The 22686-nt window shown below is 36.5% G+C and overlaps 3 protein-coding genes across 6 annotated transcripts; 2 read left to right on the top strand and 1 right to left on the bottom strand.

Moving 5' to 3' along the window:
- Window positions 1-534: 534 nt before the first annotated feature.
- Window positions 535-5813, top strand: LOC114742937 (uncharacterized). 2 transcript variants are annotated; one of them, XM_028931167.1, is made up of 6 exons: window positions 535-2196; window positions 3118-3551; window positions 3662-3823; window positions 4191-4266; window positions 4874-5029; window positions 5545-5813. In XM_028931167.1, the coding sequence occupies exons 1-6, from the start codon at window positions 625-627 to the stop codon at window positions 5602-5604; spliced, it is 2460 nt and encodes an 819-aa protein (XP_028787000.1). In that variant the 5' UTR covers window positions 535-624; the 3' UTR covers window positions 5605-5813. The 2 variants fall into 2 exon arrangements, with proteins under 2 accessions (XP_028787000.1, XP_028786999.1); XM_028931166.1 differs by having other exon boundaries at window positions 539-2196; window positions 5467-5813.
- Window positions 5814-5945: 132 nt separating this feature from the next.
- Window positions 5946-8408, bottom strand: LOC114742938 (uncharacterized). Of its 2 annotated transcripts, none has more exons than XM_028931169.1 (10): window positions 8330-8408; window positions 7956-8089; window positions 7646-7871; window positions 7530-7582; window positions 7272-7308; window positions 7092-7157; window positions 6833-6937; window positions 6494-6653; window positions 6316-6392; window positions 5946-6164 (listed from the first exon to the last, which is right to left on the bottom strand). In XM_028931169.1, the coding sequence occupies exons 2-10, from the start codon at window positions 8063-8065 to the stop codon at window positions 6099-6101; spliced, it is 900 nt and encodes a 299-aa protein (XP_028787002.1). In that variant the 5' UTR covers window positions 8066-8089; window positions 8330-8408; the 3' UTR covers window positions 5946-6098. The 2 variants fall into 2 exon arrangements, with proteins under 2 accessions (XP_028787002.1, XP_028787001.1); XM_028931168.1 differs by lacking the exon at window positions 8330-8408 and adding an exon at window positions 8182-8212.
- Window positions 8409-16458: 8050 nt separating this feature from the next.
- LOC114742965 (tubulin--tyrosine ligase-like protein 12) lies at window positions 16459-22497 on the top strand. Of its 2 annotated transcripts, none has more exons than XM_028931194.1 (15): window positions 16459-16770; window positions 16900-17160; window positions 17814-17938; window positions 18029-18245; window positions 18502-18627; window positions 18751-19007; window positions 19329-19436; window positions 19768-19909; window positions 20008-20176; window positions 20381-20538; window positions 20802-21125; window positions 21344-21418; window positions 21547-21616; window positions 21732-21889; window positions 22087-22497. In XM_028931194.1, exons 1-15 carry the CDS (start codon window positions 16486-16488, stop codon window positions 22234-22236), a joined length of 2625 nt encoding a protein of 874 aa, XP_028787027.1. In that variant the 5' UTR covers window positions 16459-16485; the 3' UTR covers window positions 22237-22497. The 2 variants fall into 2 exon arrangements, with proteins under 2 accessions (XP_028787027.1, XP_028787028.1); XM_028931195.1 differs by having other exon boundaries at window positions 21732-21908.
- The last annotated feature ends 189 nt before the right edge of the window (window positions 22498-22686 follow it).

Here is a 22686-nt window from a genome sequence, read left to right as displayed (position 1 = left end):
GCAAACATTTATAACGTATTTTATTGATTATATATTTTTTAAAAATTAATCAAATTTTCATTCAATTTTTTATGGTTATATTAACTAAAGTACTTAATTTTTTGTCCCTATATGATAAAAATATTAAATAAATAACTATTTTTAAAAATAAAAAAATAAAAATAAAAAAATTAAATAAATAACATTTTTAAAAATAAAAAAATAAAATTAAGGTAAATTTTTTTAAAATTTTTGAAATGGTTTTAACCAAAATTTACGGATTTAGTATTATAAAGGATAAATCAGTAAATAAAAAGTAGTTCAACATAAATTTTAATTAATTTTTTTTTAAAAAAATTCAAAGCAGAATCAATGATTTGGATTTAAATATATATTTTAAAAAATATAAAAAAGACAGAGTATTTCACTCTAAATGATAATACAAGGTGAAATGCCTCAGCTGTATCGTACCGCGTACGTCAGAAATGGCGGGAAAGAGGCATACGGAGAGGTGTATGGGAGAAGCTTCCGCGCGTTCATTGAATCCTGAACCCTGAAGCCTAGATGAAAACTCGTCCCTCTTCGACTGCTCTGAATCATTACTAGTCTGCTCAGTGCTTACTCCTCTTTCCCTCTCCCCGCCGAATGGCTGACTCCAAAACTACCCCCAAGGCCTCCCACTCTAAACCCATTCCCCCCATCACTCCTTCCCATGCTCGCGAACCTTCTCCTTCTTGTTTACTACCACGCCCAAGCCCAACTCCCTCGGCCCCCGCCCGAAGGCGAAGCCTTCGTCTCCTCCTCGCCTCCCGGATCGATGTTGCTGCACGCCCCCCATGTGATTCTTCCCCACTCAGTAAAAATGGGGATTGCTCATTTCCCGAGGACCGTGAGTTCCAGAGGAAAATTTCTCGGGAGCTTAGTGCCCCCGGCGTGTCTCGCTTGGATGCTCAAGGCATGGGGTTGGACTCCAGCGGAAATGACATTAGGGATTTGGAACTCGCGGACAACACTGACCGCGCGAAAGTGGAATTGTTTAATGAAATGAGAGGAGACGGATCAAATTCGTGTTGGCACGGTTCAAGTTCGCAGATTCCTGGGCCCAAGTCCTTTAAGGCAAAGAGGAAGTGGGAGTTAAGTATGGATGTCCGTTTACATAGTTTTGAATGCAGGGAAGATGAAAGAAGAAAAGGTTTTCTGAATTTACGGTCTGGAAAGACGATACCTAAGAGAGGAACAAATGCCAATCCTGTGGACAAGACTCTTGAAGAAACTGAATGTCAAGGGCAAAACGATGATAATTTTATGGATGGTGCATCCATTGATAAGGATGTTGCTGGTGGTGCTGAGCGTTGTCGAAAAATGAGAGATGAAGATAGAGGAAACAAAGAACTTCACATGGATCTTTCTAAGTCAGTTGATACAAGACGATCAAACGGTGAGAGAATAGGCAAAGGAAAGTTAGTTGGTGTTAGTGAAAAAGGCGATGTTATTGAAAATGTGGATGCAGGGCTGAGCCGTGATGATTTGTTACCTAACGACAGTCAAGAAGCTATAATGGGCTTGGAATCCAATTCAGAAGATCATATTACTAAAGATGTCAGCCATTTAGAAGACAATACAGCCTCACAAGGTCAAGAACGGTTGATAAACGTGAGTGTAAGAGAGTATGGTTCAGGAAGGAACGAATATATGGAACGTTTCAGGGATGTAGCCAGGGCAAATGCTGCTCGATTTGCTCATTTTGCAGCAGATGAGGAAGATGACCGATCAACTAATGAAGCTAGAGTGGAAAATGAAGCTGAAGAATGGCCAGGTCCTTTCTCTACGGCTATGAAAATTATCAAAGATCGAGCAGTGAGAAGTACGCAAACAGATGGTGTCTCTTCGGAGAGGAGTTTACCTGTATCCGTAAAATGGGTTCCCAAGAAGAATCAAGGGCAAAAAGGTGCAAGATTTTCAATCCCTTCACTGCAAGAACTATGCATTAGCGTTCTTGCCAAGAATGCAGATGCTATCGTCTCCCTTAATAATGTCCCTGATGCTCTGAGGCATAAGCTGAGTCAGTTATTATGCAATCGTCGAAAAATGAACAGTCATTTTTTTGAACTTCTTGTCAGTGGATCACCCATGGAGATCCGGCTAAGGGATTGCTCATGGATGACGGAGGAGCAGTTTACGAAATCTTTTCAAATGTGCAACACTGCGAGTTTGGCAGTATGTTCCTAGAGTTATATGATAGCTTTCAGTATTTATTGCAATTTTATTATATTTTGATGTTTGGATTTCTGTGTCATACATTTTACTCAGAATTCTGATTATGAGTGTAGTATTATTATTCTAAACATGGTGTTGACATGCATCACGATGAACAGAGGGCTACCTTTGACCAACATTATGTCACCTGAATGTCAGAATCTTTAATGGATTAGTATTGGTGGGCATCTTTTCTGTATTATGTAAGCTAAGATTATTTAGAATATCTTCTAGGTACAAAAGCACTATACTTGATTAGGTTGGAATTTTAGCATTTCACTTCTATGTCATTCATCATGTGCATGAATTAATACCTTTCTCTGCATATATGGGGAGGATTTATTTGATGAGAAATACTCTTCCTAAATGGAGTATTTAGTGCGATGGAGACATTTATAAGTTTTGCTTTTCTTTAATGCTGATCTCTGTTTGGCACATGAAATTACTCCTTTAATCATGCTTAGCTAAATGTGGCTGTCTATACACATCTTGCCTCTATCTGAGTTTACTTTGCAGTTGCTTTGTTATGTAACCTAGTTTGACTTGGATGTAACCCCGGGACTGGACCTCATAATTTTATTGTCTTCTCTTAGTCTCAGAGAACCTTGGTATAGCGCTTTTTATTCTTGATGACTGACATTGCAATTTCTCTTCTCCTTTTTGTATCTTTATGTATGTTAAGCCCCTCTTATTTTTGCTAATAGTACTTTTCATTGTTATGTCATCTGATTTTTGTTGTATGGTAGCTTTTAGTTTTTGCATTTTCTATTTCTTTTGGAAGATTTCTTTCTTTTTCCTTTTTGCTTTTGATTAAGTTTCTCTAGTGTTTCAAACTCTACAACTCAGGGGAGTCAAATTCTTGTTTATTCACTGGTGTAATAGGTGTTACAACTTGATCAGTGTGGTCGCTGTTTGCCGGATTATGTATTACGCTCTACTTTGGCACAGGCACCAGGGCATTTACCTAGATTAACTAGTTTGTCCCTCAGTGGTGCATGCCGTCTTTCAGATGAGGGGTTGCATACCCTAGTTTCTTCTGCCCCTGCACTTCGATCAATCAATCTTAGCCAGTGCTCTCTTCTTACATCGACCAGCCTTTATATCTTGGCCGATTCATTAGGATCACTTCTGAGAGAGTTGTATCTTGATGATTGCCAAGGCATTGATGCTGCACAAATTGTGCCTGCACTGATGAAGCTTGAGCATCTTGAAGTTTTGTCGGTGGCAGGTATTCAGACTATTTGTGATGATTTTATCAAGGATTATATTATTGCCCGTGGTCACAACATGAAGGAGCTTGTTTTAAAGGATTGTGTGTGAGTACCATATGAGAACTATCCCTATTAATGTTTCGAATCTCCTCAAGAGTGTTTTCATACAAGTATTTAAGTGAGTTAAATGTTGATTTGTATCTCTCAATGTGCAGAAAGTTGACTGATTTGTCAATAAAAGTCATTGCTGAACACTGTCCTCAGTTATGTGCGCTTGATCTTATGAACTTGACTAAATTAACAGATTCATCGATGGTATATCTAACAAATGGTTGTCAAGCACTTCGTATGCTGAAACTTCGCTGCAATGCCTTCAGGTGCTTGGTTTTGCTGTTATCTCGAGGCTTCTTCCATTTCGTATTTTCATTTTGTATGTTTTTTTACTTTTCACCGCATGCTTTTTGTGGGCATCTTATGTTTTATTATGCACTTTATGTATATGATTCTGTTCTTGTAGGTTGACAGTGATTTAGTCTACTTGTCAGAGGCTACTTGTAGGAGTTTCTAACTGTGTAACTAACTGTCTTGGCTTTTGGAATGTTGATAGCATCATTTTCATATTCTTCTGATTGTGCTTCATAGCTTTTTTTTTTTTTTGACCGGAGATTGTGCTTCATAGCTGGAATCCATCAAATCTTCATGCCTTCTGATTGTTGAATAACTGACATAACTTTTTTCTAACAGTGATGAAGCAGTTGCTGCTTTCCTGGAGACAGTGGGAGAATCGTTGAAAGAACTTTCCCTCAATAATGTTAGGAAGGTACCTTGTTTACCTTTTCTTGCTTGGCGGTGCATGCCATGCATACACACATTTTAAACACTTTGAACAATTCCAGATTCTGACCTCTTTGATTCACAGAGCAGTTCAGAGGTTCAAACATATAGGAGATTAATGCGGTTAATCCACCTGACAATCGGGGATGAGATAAAAGGGAAAAATTGCGAATGATATGATTTTTAATTATTTAGATAGTAAATACAAGAAATACAGATTTCAGTAAAGGCTTTAGGTTTATTAAGATAACGGGCCCAATTTGGGCATGCCGTCACCAACACATGTAAAGCAGCTGAACATTGGAACGTTGTCCTAAAGTGAGCTAATAGTATAAAGTTTAACATCTCGATTCTCCAGTCTGATCTCCATTCTTGGTAGGGTTACCCGAAACAACGTTGTCTGGCTGTTAAGAGTGACCCAACAAGGAGTTTGCCCCTCCCCCGGTTTTTTGTACTGATGAGTCTATTCTTTGAATGGTAATCGAGGCTGTTAATCTTCTTGCTATCAGTCACCTGTTTAATTTCTAGTACGGGAGCTGTTATATCTTCTATATACTGTTGCCCTTACTGGGTGCAGCATTGTTTTTATTCAGGTTGGCCGCCACACAGCCTTGTCACTTGCAAGCCATGCAAAAAATTTGCATACTCTGGATCTGTCCTGGTGCCGGAATTTGACAGACAGTGCAGTGGGTCTTGTTGTGGATTGTTGCTTATCTCTGAAGCTCCTTAAACTTTTTGGATGCACTCAGGTATAAATAATTATATATTAGTTTGAATCCTTTGCTATAACTAAATTACTGAATAAAGCGCTGCGAGGAAGAGATAGCAAAAAGAAAGGGAAAATATAACTAGTATTTGAACTTATATCTTAATTATTGATTCAGTGCCTAAACTTTACTAAATCTCAGTAGATTCTAGACTTGGAATAAGTTGGTCCTTATAACTCCGTAACTCAATGAACTATAAAGACGGAGTTATTCTGAGTCAAAGTTTATGGACTTAATCCATTAGAAGTTTTATTTTCCAAATAAAGTGTAAATAAATGAATAAGATCCTATGTATTTCTGTAGTGTAGTGCCACACTCTTTCATTATAGACTATGAACATTACTGGAGTGGATCTAAATAGTAATTTGTACAAAGAAATTACCGTTAAGGTTTTAAATGTTGGCTCTGCATCTTGGCAGATTACAGATGTATTTTTGAACGGCCACTCCAATCCGGAGATCCATATAATTGGTTTGAAAATGTCTCCTCTGTTGCAGCATGTTGAAGTGCCCGACAGTCAACCGCATGCTTTGCACTATTCGTCGGTTTATCTATAAATTTAGTGGTCTGAGAATTCTTGCCTTTGGGTTGGCGCATGATATTCTCATAAACTTGGAATCGTGATTTTAAGCTTAAGATGTAGAACTAAATTTTGGACGAGTCATGGGAAGGCACAGACAGATTTGCGACTTTTGACTTTCTTGCCTTCGATGTGTTTTGATTTATATGATCCATTCAGCTTTCAAAAATCAGGAGCTTAAATTTCCTTGCTAGGCGTAAAAATAGGAATCTTTTTTTTTTTTTTCAAATTTTACTTCTGAGAAAAGGAAATTTTCTTCCTAAGCATGAATATCTCGGAAGAAAATCGTTCATTTAATTAGCACTGTATCAGAATGCATTGATCATATCTGTGTCTGCTCAAGTTTCTTGTGACATGAGTTTATCGAAGTTTTGAATCTAATTTTGTAAACCTTGACAATCCAAGACAAATAATTGTTCATCGGTGTGTGTCCAATCAAATCATATATAGTACACCATGTTTTGGATTGATCTATATATGTAAGCGAAGCAAGTACGGTTGCTGGGGTGACAAATGATCATGCGCCGGTTCGACCATCTGAAAAGGATACAAGGAAGATCCTTGGCATTTATGTGTAAATAAAAAACCGCAGTCCATGCAATACATAACAAGGGTCAAGCACGCCAGTTATTAAGAAGAGTGATATGAGAGGCAAGCTAGATTATGAGCAAATTAAGAATTGAATTACCTCAAAACCCATTTTTTGGTACAATATCTGTGCAGGTCTGTTGTTTGGGTCAACGTGCACATACGCCTGTTCCGCCCCTGCTCATTTAATCACACAGGAGGAATAGCTAGCAGGTAAACAACTCGATTGTTTTGTGCAAAGAAATTAGAAAGACAGCAGGGGCAACAAATTACATTACCATGAGATTTAGCATATTCAACAGCAAAATACAGCATGTTGCTGGCAATGCCCACCCGACGAGCTGATTTGGCAACACATAAGTTTGCGATATAGCCATATCTGCTTGGCGGTGTTCTGTCTATGCTACGAAAAAGAAGAGGAGGAGCCTTCACCCCTTCCTGCAAAAGTGAGATTTCACACAGCAACGCCATCATCAGTGACCAAATTGGAATTTCAATTGCAAATTCAAGTGTCATTTTATTAGAATTTTCCTGTATCGCAACGACAATGAATACAATTTTCTTTTTTCTTTTTTTCTAAAACCCGGAAAACGGAGCCTGCGCCTGCCCATCCCTACCCCAGGAAAGGTCTCTCCCTTCAGCAAATATCCAATGCTCAAATCAAGGGTCCCAACCACGCTTTTCAATATTGACCCTTTTACATTCTTCTGCTCGTTATTCACCTGATAAAATCGACTCCAAACAGTTAAAATATTGATAATCAACTGTCTATCTGCACTTTGATACGCAAAAAGGATCATTTCGTCACATCAAAGTAGATGTTTCGTACAACCTGAAATTATCAACCAAATCAGAATCTAACATCATCATCGTTACCGTGATAATGCATGTACAGCTCTCCCTGGTTTGCCCTCTGCATCGCCTCTTTACTGCGTTATATTCCTAGGCCACAAGAACTAGCAACTATCGTAAAGAATTTCTTGGAAGATTCCAGACTTCATCATGCACATACACTGAGTTTAGGGTCTTATCAAAGTCGTTTGCATCGTCTCATACCTGCTCCGCAAATTTTCTTTTGTAGTTATCAATATATCTGGAAAAGCCATAGTGAGAATCAGTGGCACAGGCAGTTAACTTTTCCTTCAATGGGGATCAATCACACCCGCTTAAAATTGAATGACAATGGCAACAACAAATTGTTTCACCTTCATCTTTTAGAGTCCTTGTAACTCCACTCTCCAACTTCTTAATGTACTAGGTAGAAAATTTGAATAGGTTTGTGAAAGAACATTTCTAGAGTACTGTATTCCGTACCGTTCATAAGTTCGATCCTCCCAGTGACTTTCTGCCCTTAGCCACGCTGCTGTCTATCACGAAAAACGAAATTAGCAAATACAAGAACTATATTTATGTAACAACTTATTACTGACCCAATACTCTTCATCAAGCATGGCTTCTCGGGCAACAAATTGCCCAAACTCGAACATATTATCTGGAGCCAATTCTTGATATGATGGCTGCGATTCGTCACAATGTAGATTATCGCACCCCAGAATTTCCGCCACGAGCATGGATGATGTTGAAAGCTGTACTGAAACTTCTTCCTTTTTATTATTCATCATAGCGTGGAATTTTGAGCCCATCGCCCTGTTCAAGCTATCAAACAGAACACAAAACTTAATGTAGTCTCGCATCCCGGCCGGGGGTCAAAGAGGGAAAAGACAGAATATTGAAACTCACATGGTCCAAGAGGCAGTAATTCTTAGACATTTATCCCGGCTTGGACACCCATTAGGAAAGAAATTTTGGAATTCAGGTCTTTGAATTGAAACTGTTGACATAGGATGCATGCTTCCTCCGGATTCAAGAGACTCCTGCATATATTTTAGAAAAGCTAAATTATGTTTTGGCAACCTAGAAGAAGAAAAGACTCTGCTGGTGCAACAGTGCAAAATCCAATCCTTACAATTTGGACGGAATACATAAGAGGTTCAAACACCAAACGGATTAAACTAGAAGAATTTGGTGCAGAAGGAAAGAAACGTTGAATCCCATCCCTAAATAAACAAAATTACCCATTATGTTATTATTCATTTATTCTTCTTCTTGCTTACCAAGTTTGAGACTGGACGGCAATGAATTGGGAGCGCTTCTTGGCCATGAAGTTTAGGGGTGATGATGGGGTAGGGGCTTGTTTTTTGGCTAGAGGGGTAGGGGCTATCAGTGGTTGGGGTATGCAGGAATCGGCTTACCCATAATTCTCACCAGAGAACATTTTTCTTATTGTGGCTGTGACAAATTTTGATCATTGGCTTACAATAGATAAGTAATATTAATATTTAATAGATATCTACAAAATATATACATTGGTTAGTCGTATTAAGAATCCGTTTGGTCAACCCACCGCTGCAAACGTGTAATGGTAATTTTTATTGTATTATCATAAATGAATCGTTTAGTTAGTCTAATTTGTTTTTTTTATAACAATGGAAAGAGAAAAACAAGCTACTAGTCTCCGGTATCTGCATCCATGACTTCCCTAAGCGTGTGTGCGTTATGGATCGTCAAGCCCAACGCGTTGCGCAGCGCACGTTTAGCTAATCCGTCAGCAATCAAGTCTAATTAACAGTAAAGAAGATTATACTGGTTTTGGTAATATTTAGGGGTGCACATAGGTAGGTTTGAGCATATAGAACCCCTGCTCAATGTTCAGCCTGAAATATGTACAAACTGCATCTGTCTAGTCCTGTCTATAGAAACTCTAACTATTTTGGGTAGGATATAGGCAAGACAAGCTTTATTGCTCAAAAATTGACACCCTACTCATATCAAAAAAAAAATTCATTCATACTTGAAATTTTCAAAGTATTAAAAACCGGACCGGTCAAGATAATGGATTAAAGTTAGTTGGTCAAATTAGGATTAAACCGGAGTCAGACCGGTCATAACTAAAATAATAGAAGTTTTAATTATATAGTAAATATTTTAAATAAAAAATAATATTAGACCAAAATCATAATAATTTTTTAAAATAATAAAAATTAGTGGCGGGATAAGATTTTATTTTGCTTCCAGACGGCTAGACCTTTTTTTTTTTCAAGTATCCATTGGACATATATGATATATGGCTATACCCATGCATTTAATATTATTAATTTATTATCAACTAAGCAACTAAATTGCATTGGAGGTCGGAATTGAAATTTCATTTTTCTTGTGCGCATTTATTTGTTTATGCAGCTTTTCAGCTTTGTATTTTCCCCATACAGCAGCAGATTTGACATTGATAATATTAAGTTCAATCCCCCACGCGCAACCCTTCTTTCTTCCTTCAGCCATTTTCTTCTTTATCTGTTTCTCTTCTCTTCGTGTTCTTTCATCTTCTGCAAAACTCTCTGGTTGGTGTCTTATTTTTTGCCCTTCTCATCGTTCTCCTTCTCCTCTTCATTATTGTTAGGTAGTTTCTTTCATGTTTTTTACCTTCAAGTTTGTTCTTCATTCGCACGCTCTCTCTCTCTCTCTCATTTTTTTTTGCAAGCTTTCGTTTTTCTTCCTCTAGTAAGGGAGTGGTGTCACGGTTGGGGAAGAAAAGGAAGCAACCCAGGTAAACCGCGAAGCCAACCCAACGGGTTAGCCGGGTTCTGTCCGAGTTACAACGGTCAAAAACGATTTATCCCGAGTTAGATTTTTCTCGGTTTTGGAAAGAACTGGACCAGACAAGTGGCCTGTTTGCGGGTTTCCGGTCTAAACCGGTTGATACCATATCTAAAAATCACATTTCATAATTCTACGTTTTAGCACATTAAAATCATCCAAAAATAATCTAAAACAAATATTAACAAAAATCTAATTAAATAACATTAATAATCTATTTAAAATAAAATTTAATATTGTAATTGAAACCTTAAAATTTGAACAATTTGCATTTTGTATCAATCTTCATAATTTTCAGAAAAGACTCAAACACCTGAAAAATACAAAAAAAAAAAAACAAAGTTTAATATATTAGAAAATAAACAATAAAAAAAAAGAAATGTACTTTTAAATTTTAAAAGATATACTAATTCACCTTACTAGCTTAACTAGTCATATTTATAAAATAACCTTTTAATCCTCAATAGCCGTTAAATTCTCCCTCCAAGTATATTAGAATCTAGGAAAAATAAAATCAAATAACAATTACATCACAAATTATAAAGTAAAATATCAGTTATTGAAGCTTTAGGAAAAATAAAATCAAATAACAATTACATCACAAATTATAAAGTAAAATATCAGTTATTGAAGCTTTCAGGGAAAAAAGCTAGACCATCCAATTCCATACGCTAATGTTGAACAGCATTTAATACAAAGAATTCAATTCCATGCGCCAATGTATTATATACCATGATTAATGGGATTGTCTCATATTTCAAGTAAAGCAAGGTGCATTATCTAATCTAATTAAGTGAATAGTAAAATTGAACTACCATTAAAGAATCAAAATATCAAGATTCAAGCCTCCACACGTTTCCAATAAAGTAGCAACACTCACGTGCTATGCAAATAGTAAAGAAAAACCTAATAAAATAAAAGCCTTATCCAATTTCTTTTTCAATAACACAACAAGTATCTTGACCCATGCTCACAGATTACTCATCTTTAGTTAACTTGCCCATTTTTTCAACTTCTCTCAAAATATTTCATTGTGAAGTTAACAATTTAACAATAATATATACTAATACACCAACAGATTAACGTCTCTCTCTTCCTCCTTTTTCTTAAGTCCACTTTAAGACTATACTTGGCACATTGCATATTGAAAGTAATGATTCAATGCATTCTATAAAATCGAACCTGAACAAAGAAGCCAGACAGAGATGTTCATCTAACAGAAATTATGAAGCTATATATTACAATTCACAAACACATATGCCTACATAACCTATCATAAACATCTTAATTTCATCATCCTTTCAAAATTGTAAACAGAAAATCCCAACAGACAAATCAACATAGAAAAATGGAGCAACTGGAATGGAAATGAAGACTGACTTGAGATAGGAGAGATGGACCTCGCTGTGAGCTACCAAACTATTCGATGGCTTGCTGCTTCGTTGGTTGGTGGTCTTAACAAAATTGGAGATGAAGACCAAGAGTGAGAGGGAGGGAGACGAGACTGAGAGGGAGGGGGAGACAGAGACTGAGAGGGAGAGGGAGACAGAAACAGAGATAGAGACAGAGAGGGAGGGGGAGACGGAGAGACTGAGAGGGACAGGAAACCGAGACTGAGAGGAAGGGGGAGAGGGAGATGGAGACTAAGACTAAGAGGGGGAGACAAAGACTGAGAGGGATAGACGGAGAGGGAGACCAAGAGGTGAGAGGGAGACTAAGACCGAGAGGGGGAGACTGAGAGGTGAGAGGGAGACTAACCTCCTGCTTGGATGAAAAGACAAGTTGGGAGGAAAGAAAATAGAGAGAAGAGAAAACTGAAAAGAAAATATTATTACTCATTCTACTTGGATGAGTGAGAGAAAACAAGAAAAAAAGAAAAAGTATTAGAATGACTAAAAGACCCTTAATAATTAATTGGCAAGGAAACTAAAACAATTTAGCAAAAAAAAATATATTTTTCTATGTAAAACTAAAAAGAGAATAATTTTTTAACTTATTTCCTTTTAATTAAAATAAAAGGAAATAAATAACCTATACATTATCTAATATTTTAATAAAATGATAAAAATCAAATAAAATTAAAGATTATAATTATATGAGAAATTGATATCATGAAAATGGATATGGGACGAAATGAAAGCTGAGGCTGAGGATTATTATAAAATAAAATAAAAGGAAAGGCTAAGGATTATGAGCTTGGTATGAGAGGGTAGTGACGGAATGAGGAAAATCTCTCCATTTGTGGAGAGAAATTTTGAGAGGAAAATGGGTGTGGGACCCACTCCCATTTCCCCCCTCACTTTTCCTTCCTCTTTTATTTTCTTTCCTATCCAAGCAGAGAAAAACGTAATTCCTCTCCCATTTTTCACTCCACTTTTCCTTCTTCTCCCATTTTCTCTCAATCCAAGCAAAGCATAAGCGACTGAGTTTGAGAACTAGAGCAGAGGAGTAGCGGTTTGGGGGGCAGCTAGGGCTGGAAGAGTGGAAGGAAAAGTAATATGAAAGAATTAAAAAAAAACTGAACATACAAATTTATCTTGGGCAGGACCAAATAGGCGAGGCAGGCTACCCTGCCCGGCACCCGGCCTTGCATGTGATCAGCTCTACCCAAAAAGTACTCTTTTTCTTTTAGGCTTCAATTTTTTGAGTCAGGCTAGGCTTTTTTTTTTTCAGGCTCAGGCTAACACTGTCGAACAGACATCATGAACACCCCTAATAATATTTATTCATAGAGTCCCCAATGAAAACTCGTTGCAGGCCTATAATCTATTATAAAATGCCAATTTTGTCCTTTATAACCTATGTGAAAAGACAACATTTGCCCGCAGGATTACTTTTGCCGACGCCCCTTCACCACCATTGAACACTTCTTCCTTCCTCAACTCCTTCTTCTTCTTTATCAATAGTTTTCTTTATTGAGTAGGCGTGCTATTTATTGTCTTAACCCACCTACTAGATCCATTTATTAGCTTCTCTGATTTTGCTTATTCTCTCTCTCTCCCCCTAAACTCCTTTATCTCCATAGATTTCAATTAGTGCTCCATTGTTTGTCGCTACTTCATGGTTTAGGTTTATCCATTCAGCAATTTGGAGATTCTTTTTTCCCCTATAATGAGTTCATGTATTCAAGTTCTGGATCTCAAGTTCCACCCGATACTGCTCATCAATTTTGATAATTAAGACTTGAACAACAGCAATTGGTTTCACACCACTAAGACTCACCATTTATTGATTTCATTTTTTGAATTTTGATTTTTGCCTAATTTTGTGATTTGTGTTATGGCTGCAGTTCTGATTCATCAGCAATAGGATAGACTAGGCGGAGGAGAGAAGTTTCCTCTAGTGGCAGTTTTGTCTTTTCAAAATTATTTATATTTAAATTAATTAAAAAATTGATGTTGTCTCTCATCTTTTTAATAGGGTTAAGGTGCAATTTTAATCCTGATCTTATTTCTCAGGTGCAATTTTGCTCCTAAATTTTTAGTAGTGCAATTTTGTCCTTGATCTTATTTTTTATGTGCAATTTTATTCTTGATCTTTTTTTCTAGAGTGCAATTTTGTCACTGATCTTTGGGTGATGACCCTGAGGGCAAAATTGCAAAGTCAAAATTGCACCACTAAAAAGATTAGGGGTAAAATTACACCTAGAAAATAAGATAGGAGTTAAAATTACACCTTAACCTTTTTTAATATCATACCAAACAAAAACATGGCAATTAAGATTGGATACATTATGGATTACATCGCATTACATTACACTCCTGACTTATGTGTAATGGAATCAAAGCGGGCTTTAAGGTTTTCATCGAGTAGTGATTATGATTAAAAAGATGTTTTAAATAATTTAATTTATATTTTTTATAAATAACTAACTTAATAAATCTTTTTAATTTACTCAAATTAGTTAAGTAATTTTTATATTAAGTATCGAAAACAGTAAAACAAAACTTACAAATTAAAGAAGTTAACTGTGATAACCAATTGTTTGGCTTTTTGGCCAGCGCATAGTAGTTTCATGTGTTTGAATAAAAAAAGAAGTGATTTTTTGAAAAAAAAAATCATGTTTTAAAATGATTTTTTAGTCAATATAATTCGCACTAATTTATAATTTCGTCCCTATAATTCAATATGTTACAGCTCAGTCTGTGATGTTGGCCCTTAAACTTTTTAAAATGATAGTAGACTAGTCCTTAACATCCGCAAGTGGAGGAGAGAGTCAAACTTGCGCTTATATGGCAAGTAGAATAAGACATTTGGCACTTAACGTGGATGACTCACCCACACCATAGTCTCTCTGTTTTTTTTTTTTTTTTGGGACCAATTAAGTGATAATCATTTCTCACTCATTAACAACTTCGTTGTTCATGTCACCAAAGAAAAAAACTTGGTTGTTCAAAAAGACTAACACGCCATGTATCAGAATGACAGGCCTCCGTTCTCTAAATTTTTAAAGCTAAATTACATACAAACCATACTTTTTCAACCAAGGGCGATAAGAACAGGCGATTTTCCTGCATTTCTGCTTCTCAAAAATCAAACACACATTCGAGTCGGAGCAGTACCTCTTCTTTAAAGCCACATTGGTTACCACCGCATCAGTCAAGCACCTCCACATGAAATGTGACAATTTTGGAGGCTCTTTGATCTTCCACGTAGCCGTCCACAAGCAATGATATCCTCTTTTCAGAATAATTTCTTTTCTTTTCTAGAGCCCGTAGTAGCATGTCTCTCCTACATTCCTCACCGATGAGAATAGCTTTTATCTGCTCAATAACTTCCCCATTTACTTTCCCTCTCAGCTCCTCCAAAGCCCATCTACCACCTTGTATTAGTGCTGCAACAACATTCATATCGTCACAAGATGGCGCAATCTTACTTCCTTTTAGGCCATCATGCCAAATTCTAATAAATTCGTCATTGCAAGCATGCCACACTAAATCATTTTCCAGCATCCTTTGACCCTCAAGACTAAAACAATTCCACGCAAAAGTCTTCCGCCTCTGGTTTCCTCTAGGAAATTAAATCAATTCCGAGGAAAGAAAATGAATCCCTTTAACCCACCAGGTTTCAGGATTCGAGAGAATTCTCCATGCCATCCTCGCTAGTAAAACAACGTTCATAGTTTAAAATTCTTTAAAGCCTATGCCTTCTTTATTCTTTGACACAGCCATTTACCCAACGACAATCAAACCTAGCCTGTATCGTAATGATATTAGAGTGGAAATGATCACGACCATATTGGAAGATACTTCTAACGCTGATGTATACTGATTACTGAATGTGTCATTTTACAGATATTATGTTTAGATTACGTTTTTTTCATAGGATTTTCAGCCAAATTCTCAATTAGAAAAATGGCAAACTCAACATTTGGGCATATAAGGCTGATCCTTTAATACCTTGATCCTTACCCCGCCATAATCAAACTTACTATAAGGCTGTATCATGATAGTATTACAGGGGAATAACCACCAATATATTGAAAAATACTTCTAATGTTAACGTCTACTCGATGTGTTGTTTTAGAGATTTTCTTTCTAGATCACATTTTTATAGGATTTTTAAATCAAATTCTCGATAAAAAGAATAGTAAAATCAATATTTGAGCTTCTAAAACTAATTCTTTACTATTTGCTTGTTTGAAGCTTCTTAATATAAACACTTATAATTATTTTTATATAAATTGAGACAAAACTTTTTTTACATACTTACCTCGTGTTCTATAAATCACAGTTAAAAAATTAATTTTAAAGACTCTTATTCGTGCTCCAAATAAATCATGTATTATATCCATTCCCCCTCCTCTTCTGATGTGGAACCTCCAGCAACATACTTAGAGAATGTTAGAATCACAAATGGGTTAGATCAATTAATTAGAAAATAAAAGCATAACGTCAAGCTAAAATTCAGAGGAACTTGTTCTTAAATTCTTAGTTATCAGAAATTTATCATCTAAACCCATAAAAAAAAACTTGTACGTAAAGAGTTGTCCAGAATAGCTAATTCATCAAGCATATACCAAAACAATCTCGTTACTAGAATACTTGAAGGCCACTCATAGATGGAGAAACCTCTTACCTTGTGATATGATATAATTTGTTTTTTGATGTCCGACTTAGCTTGTGGCCTTGTTACTAAAAAAATTATCTAGAGATGCTTAAAATTTTCCCTAATCATCTAAAAAATCTTCAAATAATAAAACAACATAACAATTGTGACTCAAATTAATTTCAAGTGAGTTTGTCTTTAAACAATGCCTCTTATAATTCAAAGCAAGCCAACCTTTAAACTTATTAAGATTTTCAATCAGTATTTATGTTAGATTGGACTCCAAATATTTCTTTTAATTTATATTATATTAAATTAAATTAAATTTTGGACAAAAATATTAAAGTAAAAATAATTTTGAGTTTGAAAGTAATGTGTTTTTTTTTTTTGGGGGTGGGGGTGTGGGTGGGGGTGGGGGGGGTTTGTTTGGTTGTGGTTTTATCGTAAATCAGCAATGAGTTGAAGGGTGCACTTGGACTGTGAAGTGTTTTCCTAAACAAAAGTTGAAGGTGGCAGACCAAGGACAGCGAGCTTCTAAGAAAAGGGTTTTAAGTGGGAGCAGCAAGAGATGGCAACTCTGTCCAGCAGGAGGAGAATCCAAACCTACGAAGAATTCGTCGAACTTCATGGGTTGCTATTGGCAGCATCGGGGTTGCCTGAGTCACTATACCGCCAGCTATTCGAGAAGCTCTCAACCGAGACCTTCGACGGTGGCCGCTACTTCCAAATTGAGCCCTGCGAGGATGGTCGCCAGCGACGCCTCCTTCTTACTGCCGACTTCATGCCCAAGCACTCCCACGTCTTCCTTATTGATCATGCATGGACTTTTAGACTTTCCGATGCTTACAACCAGGTCTCAACCTTATTTCACACAACTTATTTAAAATGCCGTTTTGTTAGAACTTGATATTCTGTCCTAGTAGTCCAAAGAATAAATGCGTCTTTCTTTCTCGAAATTTGAGAAGTCTCTGGGTGACTGCAGCTGCAACAGGTTCCAGGATTGGCAGAGAGGATGGGTTCTTTGATGTGTGTAGATATTGATCTAAATATGAACGCTGACGAGAATGACCTTGCTAATGGAGCTTCGCATGAGTATGCCAAGACCGATGTTGCCCAGTCACTGGAGAGTGAATTGGAAGCAGCACAAATGAAAGGCAACGGTCCGTTGACTTGGTTGGAGCTTGACGGACTTGGAATAGATGACGATATGCTTCTATCTCTGAGTTTATCTGATAGATTTCCGGTTAGTAATTTTTCTTTTCCTTATATACTATCTTGTTTGACTTTTAGTTTGGTACTCATTATAAGATCTCAATGTATTTTGTCTCTTATATTTTTTTTTCCGGGTAGTCCTTCTAATAATAATAGTTCTAGCCAGCACACTTAATTAGTGAGAATATTTTAGGAAAAACAATACCTATTTATTACAAAAAAACTAACTTAATTTATTTCCTTAATCTCCTTAAATTAGTCAACTAGCTTTTATAATTAGGATCGGAAATGGTACTAAGTACTACCTTGGGTTGGTTGACTTATTTGGAGGAATCAAGAAAGTTATGTTACTATACTATTTGAAAGGATTTATATTTATCTTTTTTATCCAAACTAATTTGTCTAGTTTATAAATTGATTCATATAAATATTTTAGAGTGATCACGCAACATATACTGCAATTAAGTAATTTAGTAATTTTTTAATTTTTTGAAATTAGTCAACTGAATCTTATATACTAGAGATAAATACTAGGGATAGGAGATAGTGTAATGCGGAAGCGTTATGTTATACTTCACGAATAACAGACATTTCATGATGAAAAGGTACATTTAGCTGAAGCCAACCGTTATTTACAGTCTAATTCTATATGTTTGGGCTCTCCCTCCCCTTTCATTGGATCAGGATCTTCTGGCACTTAGCCTGTGCGGGAACAAACTTGGTAAATTGGCAGTGGTCGCACAGGAAGTCATCAAATTTAAATGCCTAAAAGCACTTTGGTTGAACAATAATCCGATCCTTAAAAGTTGGTGAGTTTGCGGAGAGATAGAAACGCTTGCTTAAATTGGTCATTCGCCGCACTATGTTTTAGGAGAAGTAATTTATTCTTATTCTTCCAGTGATGGCGAGTTGGCTGATGCAGTTCTCAAAGTATTACCAGAATTGGAAATCTATAATTCAGCTTTTACTAGCAACTTCGGTGTGTGGGCATTAGGCTTTGTTGCGGGCATATATGGAAAGGATAATCCAGGTGGCACTGATCAGGATGACTTTCCACTGCAGAGTGTGTCCTCTCTTGACCTGTCGGATAGAAACATCCGCAATTTAATCAGTAAGGTTGAACTATTTATCATGCAGCTTTTCTATCAGCTCTTTGCATTCCAGAGCTGTGTTCATCATTATAGTACAGGACAAAGTTCTTTTACATGAGTTCCAATTACTGAAAGTCTGCACTCCTTTTCATCTTAGAGGCACTGAAATGGTAGCCTAAGTATATTCCTAACTGATCATGATGTTATCATGCAGCATTTGATGCTAATCTATTGCTCCTGAGTCTATTCATTGTTGTTCTTGTTGGCTCCCCTCTCTTCAGGCATTTGCACCACATCGTTTGCCATCTCTTTCATACTTGAACCTTCGTAGAAATCCATTGGAGCAAAACTCAGTCAATGACTTATTAGAACTATTGAGAGGTTTCCCATGCTTGCATTCGCTCGAGGTACTTTTGGTTTATATCTTATGCCCTGTTTTCCTCATTTGCTTTGCTTTATAATCATTCTTTTCTTTAGCGTCCTACTGCATAACAAGCCCTTGGACCTTCTGGAATATGAGTTATTTTCAGGTGGATATACCTGGTCCACTTGGAGGTAGTGCCATAAAAATACTGGAGTCTCTTCCTAACATTTCAGAGCTTAATGGAGTCAGTGCACTAAAAATATTAGAAGCTCAAAAACATGTCATCGATTCGATGCTTCTTCCCCGTCTTCCTGAATGGACTGCTGATGAGCCTCTTGCTGATCGCATTATAAGTGCAATGTGGCAATATCTAATGACATATAGGCTTGCAGATGAGGAAAAGATTGATGAAACTTCTGTTTGGTATGACCTCGCTTTCACTTGTTTCCCTATTAATTCCTAGTTACAGTACAAATGTACAATCTTTCTATGATTGCTTTAGTATGTAGATTACATAATTTTGAGCCTTTAGAAGCAATTTTCAATTGCAAAAGTTTTGTTTCATGGTCCAATTAAGTATTGGTATTTTATGCTATTTGATTGCATCAATGCCTTGCCACTATTGATTGTTTTGGTGTTTTAGGCGACTAAACAGAAATCAAGGTCTTACATCAATTATCTTAATTTCTAAATTTACCAATGATACGTGAATGTCAGGGCATTTTGCTTTGGATATTTTTGTAGGTACGTAATGGATGAGCTAGGATCATCCCTGCGGCATAGTGATGAGCCAAATTTCAGATTGGCTCCTTTTCTTTTCATGCCAGAGGGGAATCTAGCATCAGCTACAAGGTACTTCTAACTAACCCTTACTCTGCTTTTTCACTTTGTTGTTGATGTCTTCTTTTATATACATACACACACAGAGGGCACAAAGTGAAGTTTTTTATCCTATGAATGAATCTGCGGTTTTACTTTATGCATCATGTATTCTTTTGCTCAAAATTTCCAAAACTATTTTCATCAGTATGGTCCGTTTGATCAAGACTTGTATTTTGGAATATTACCTTTTCTTTCGGTAAAAAAGTTTGTAATTTGTAACCTAACCTTGGAATATGATGTAAGTCAACATTGTTCATCATTTATAATACTGAACTAACCTTTTTAATTTATTTATTCTCAGCTTTTCTATATTATGGCCTGCTCAGAATGTTCAGAAAGGCGATGAATGTACTCGTGATTTTCTTTTTGGTATTGAGGAGGAGAAACAACGTTCGGCCAGGCTTACAGCCTGGTTCCATACCCCGGAGAACTATTTTATTCAGGTATTTTCCTCCTTTACTCTAATAGATTGTGACTTATGGGCTATTACTCTTTAGAGGGTTTTCAGAAAGTTTAAAGCTAATTAGCTTACTACATTCAGGAGTATGAGAAGCACCATAAGAAGTTGCAATCAGAAAGTTTAATACCCCCAACTATGCAATCTTCTAACACTAGAACCGTCAGTCATGATCTTGGTGGACGTCCTTTGCTTGTTTACTCAGATATACCTCAAGTAGAGGAATTTCTGACACATCCTGGGTTTGCAATCTGTAAGTGCAGTAAACCCATAGTGGATAATGCTATTATAGAAGCTTAAATTTCCTCTAAGTCTTTATTCTTCCCATTCCGGTCACTCATTATTATGTAGACTATTATTTAATTTGAATATATTTTATTAATAATTGTTATTAATTTTTGATGTATGGCATGCCATCTTTTCTGGCTCTGTTGCTTTAAATTTGTTTGCATCACAGCGAAAGAACCAAAGGATGCGGATATAATATGGACAAGTGTGCAAGTAGATGAAGATATGAAGAAGGTCACTGGGATAACAGATCATCAATACATTAATCAATTTCCTTTTGAGGCTTGTCTTGTCATGAAACATCATTTGGCAGAGACCATTCAGAAGGTGATAACTGTCAGCTAGTTCACATTGTAACTGATGCTAACGTAATCATTCTAAATGGCTGAAGTGTATCTATTGCCAATTTCTAGCGAAATACCATGCTATTTGAAAAAAAATTATGTAATACTTAATACACTAGTATGTAACATTTTTACTTTGCAAGTTTGCATAGCCAAATTTATAATAGTGAGATATCGTAACTTACGATTAGTTTTTTCTCCTTTGAGGTTTCATGATAACCTTTTTTTTCTTTTGGGTTGGGCCAGGTACATGGATCTCCTGAATGGCTGCAGCCTACTTATAATCTTGAAACACATCTATCTCAACTTATTGGAGACTACTGTGTACGCAAAAGAGAAGGGCTTAACAATATATGGATACTAAAACCTTGGAATATGGCGCGAACTATTGACACTACTGTAACTGATAATTTATCTGCAATAATCCGACTCGTGGAAACTGGTCCTAAAATTTGCCAAAAGTATATTGAGAGGCCTGCTTTGTTCAATGGGAAAAAGTTTGATCTTCGTTACGTAGTACTTGTTCGCAGCATGAATCCTCTGCAACTATTTCTGTCCGATGTTTTCTGGGTATGCATATTTTATCCTTTGATTTAATATATACTACTTTTCCAGTCCTAAATATAAATCCTATTTTATAGTATAATTTATGCTATAAAATAAGTTTTATATTTAGGACCGGATGATTATTAGATTGCCCTTTATAGAATACTCTATTTCACCTCTTAACGTTTTAATATGCCCACTATATGGTTCTAATGCAAAGCGGCTGTGTTTTTCATTTACAGGTTAGATTAGCCAACAACGAATATTCTTTAGACAAAAGTAGTTTTTTTGAGTATGAAACCCACTTCACTGTTATGGTATGTTTTGATTTCCTTGCACTCGAGCAGCAATAAAATATCTTGTTGAACCTTCATATGGAAATAATGAGTATTTCATTGCTTTACATTTTCTTCCAAATTTCTGATGGCCGCTTCATGAATCCCAGAATTATCGTGGAAGATTAAATCACAAGAACACAAAAGATTTCGTGAGAGAATTTGAGGAAGAACATCAAGGTAATGGAGACTGCCGCGCATGTTAATCTGATGATGAGTATTCCTAGAATCAGAGGCTTCTCGCACATGCTTTGCATTTTGGATTACTTACCAATACGAATATACATTATTGCAGTCAACTGGTTGGATATCCATGGAAGAGTGAGGAATATGATTCGATCAGCGTTCGAGGCCGCAGCTGTTGCACATTCAGAGATGCATAATCCAAAATCCAGGGCCATGTATGGTGTAGATGTCATGTTGGACAGCCTTTTTCAACCCAAGCTGCTTGAGGTTTGTAATCGCAGCATTGGTACTCTTCTGTTTATCCCTTGTCTCGAGACTAACAGTTTTTAATCTGATCTTATAATGCATTTTTGATTTTATGATATGATGCCATCCGTTGTTTGTCCTGTCAATCGTAGAGCTATATTGTTTGCGATGTTTGCTCGTGTGGATTCTGAAATGAATTTGTATTTTCTTTCATGCAGGTGACTTACTGCCCCGACTGTACAAGAGCATGCAAATATGACATGGAGGTCGTGGTTGGAGGGGGAGGCATTGCCAAAGGCTGTGACTTCTTCAATGATGTTTTCAAGTGTCTCTTTCTGAACGAGATGTCACATGTCAGCCCGCTGTAACCTAGCCGTACAGAATTTTATTTTAATGATCATATGTGACCAGTCGATGCTCCTGGCAAGCCTGCCGCCTTTGACGGATAATGCCATAATCTGCCTCCTGGTTTGAATGATCATAAGCACTCTGAAGCATCCTAGGCTTGGCCCAAAACATGAAGCTTTATGGTGGAAATTGCTGGGTAGACTTTGTTGGCGACATTTCCAATGATGGCTAATTTGTCCATAGTCGTTTATTTTATTAGAAACAAAATTGGTTTTTTTCTCGTTATTCTCTCTAGCTTTTGTTTTTCATTATGCTTTATGGGGATTCGGTCTCGGTCGAGGAGGTTATATATATATGATTTAATGTTTAAGGAAGATGTCATTTCTAATTTTTTCAAAAAAAATCTTTTTTGTATTTGTTTAATTCTTTAATTATAGATTTATTAGTTTTTTAATTAATTTATCTTTCAG

This window comes from Neltuma alba, unplaced genomic scaffold (genome assembly GCF_004799145.2).
Source record: "Neltuma alba isolate B1F8T4 unplaced genomic scaffold, ASM479914v2 tig00003893_pilon, whole genome shotgun sequence".
In the NCBI taxonomy this organism is placed as follows: Eukaryota; Viridiplantae; Streptophyta; class Magnoliopsida; order Fabales; family Fabaceae; genus Neltuma; species Neltuma alba.
The sequence above is the reverse complement of the archived record's forward strand: the minus strand, read 5'-3'. Positions and strand labels throughout refer to the sequence as shown.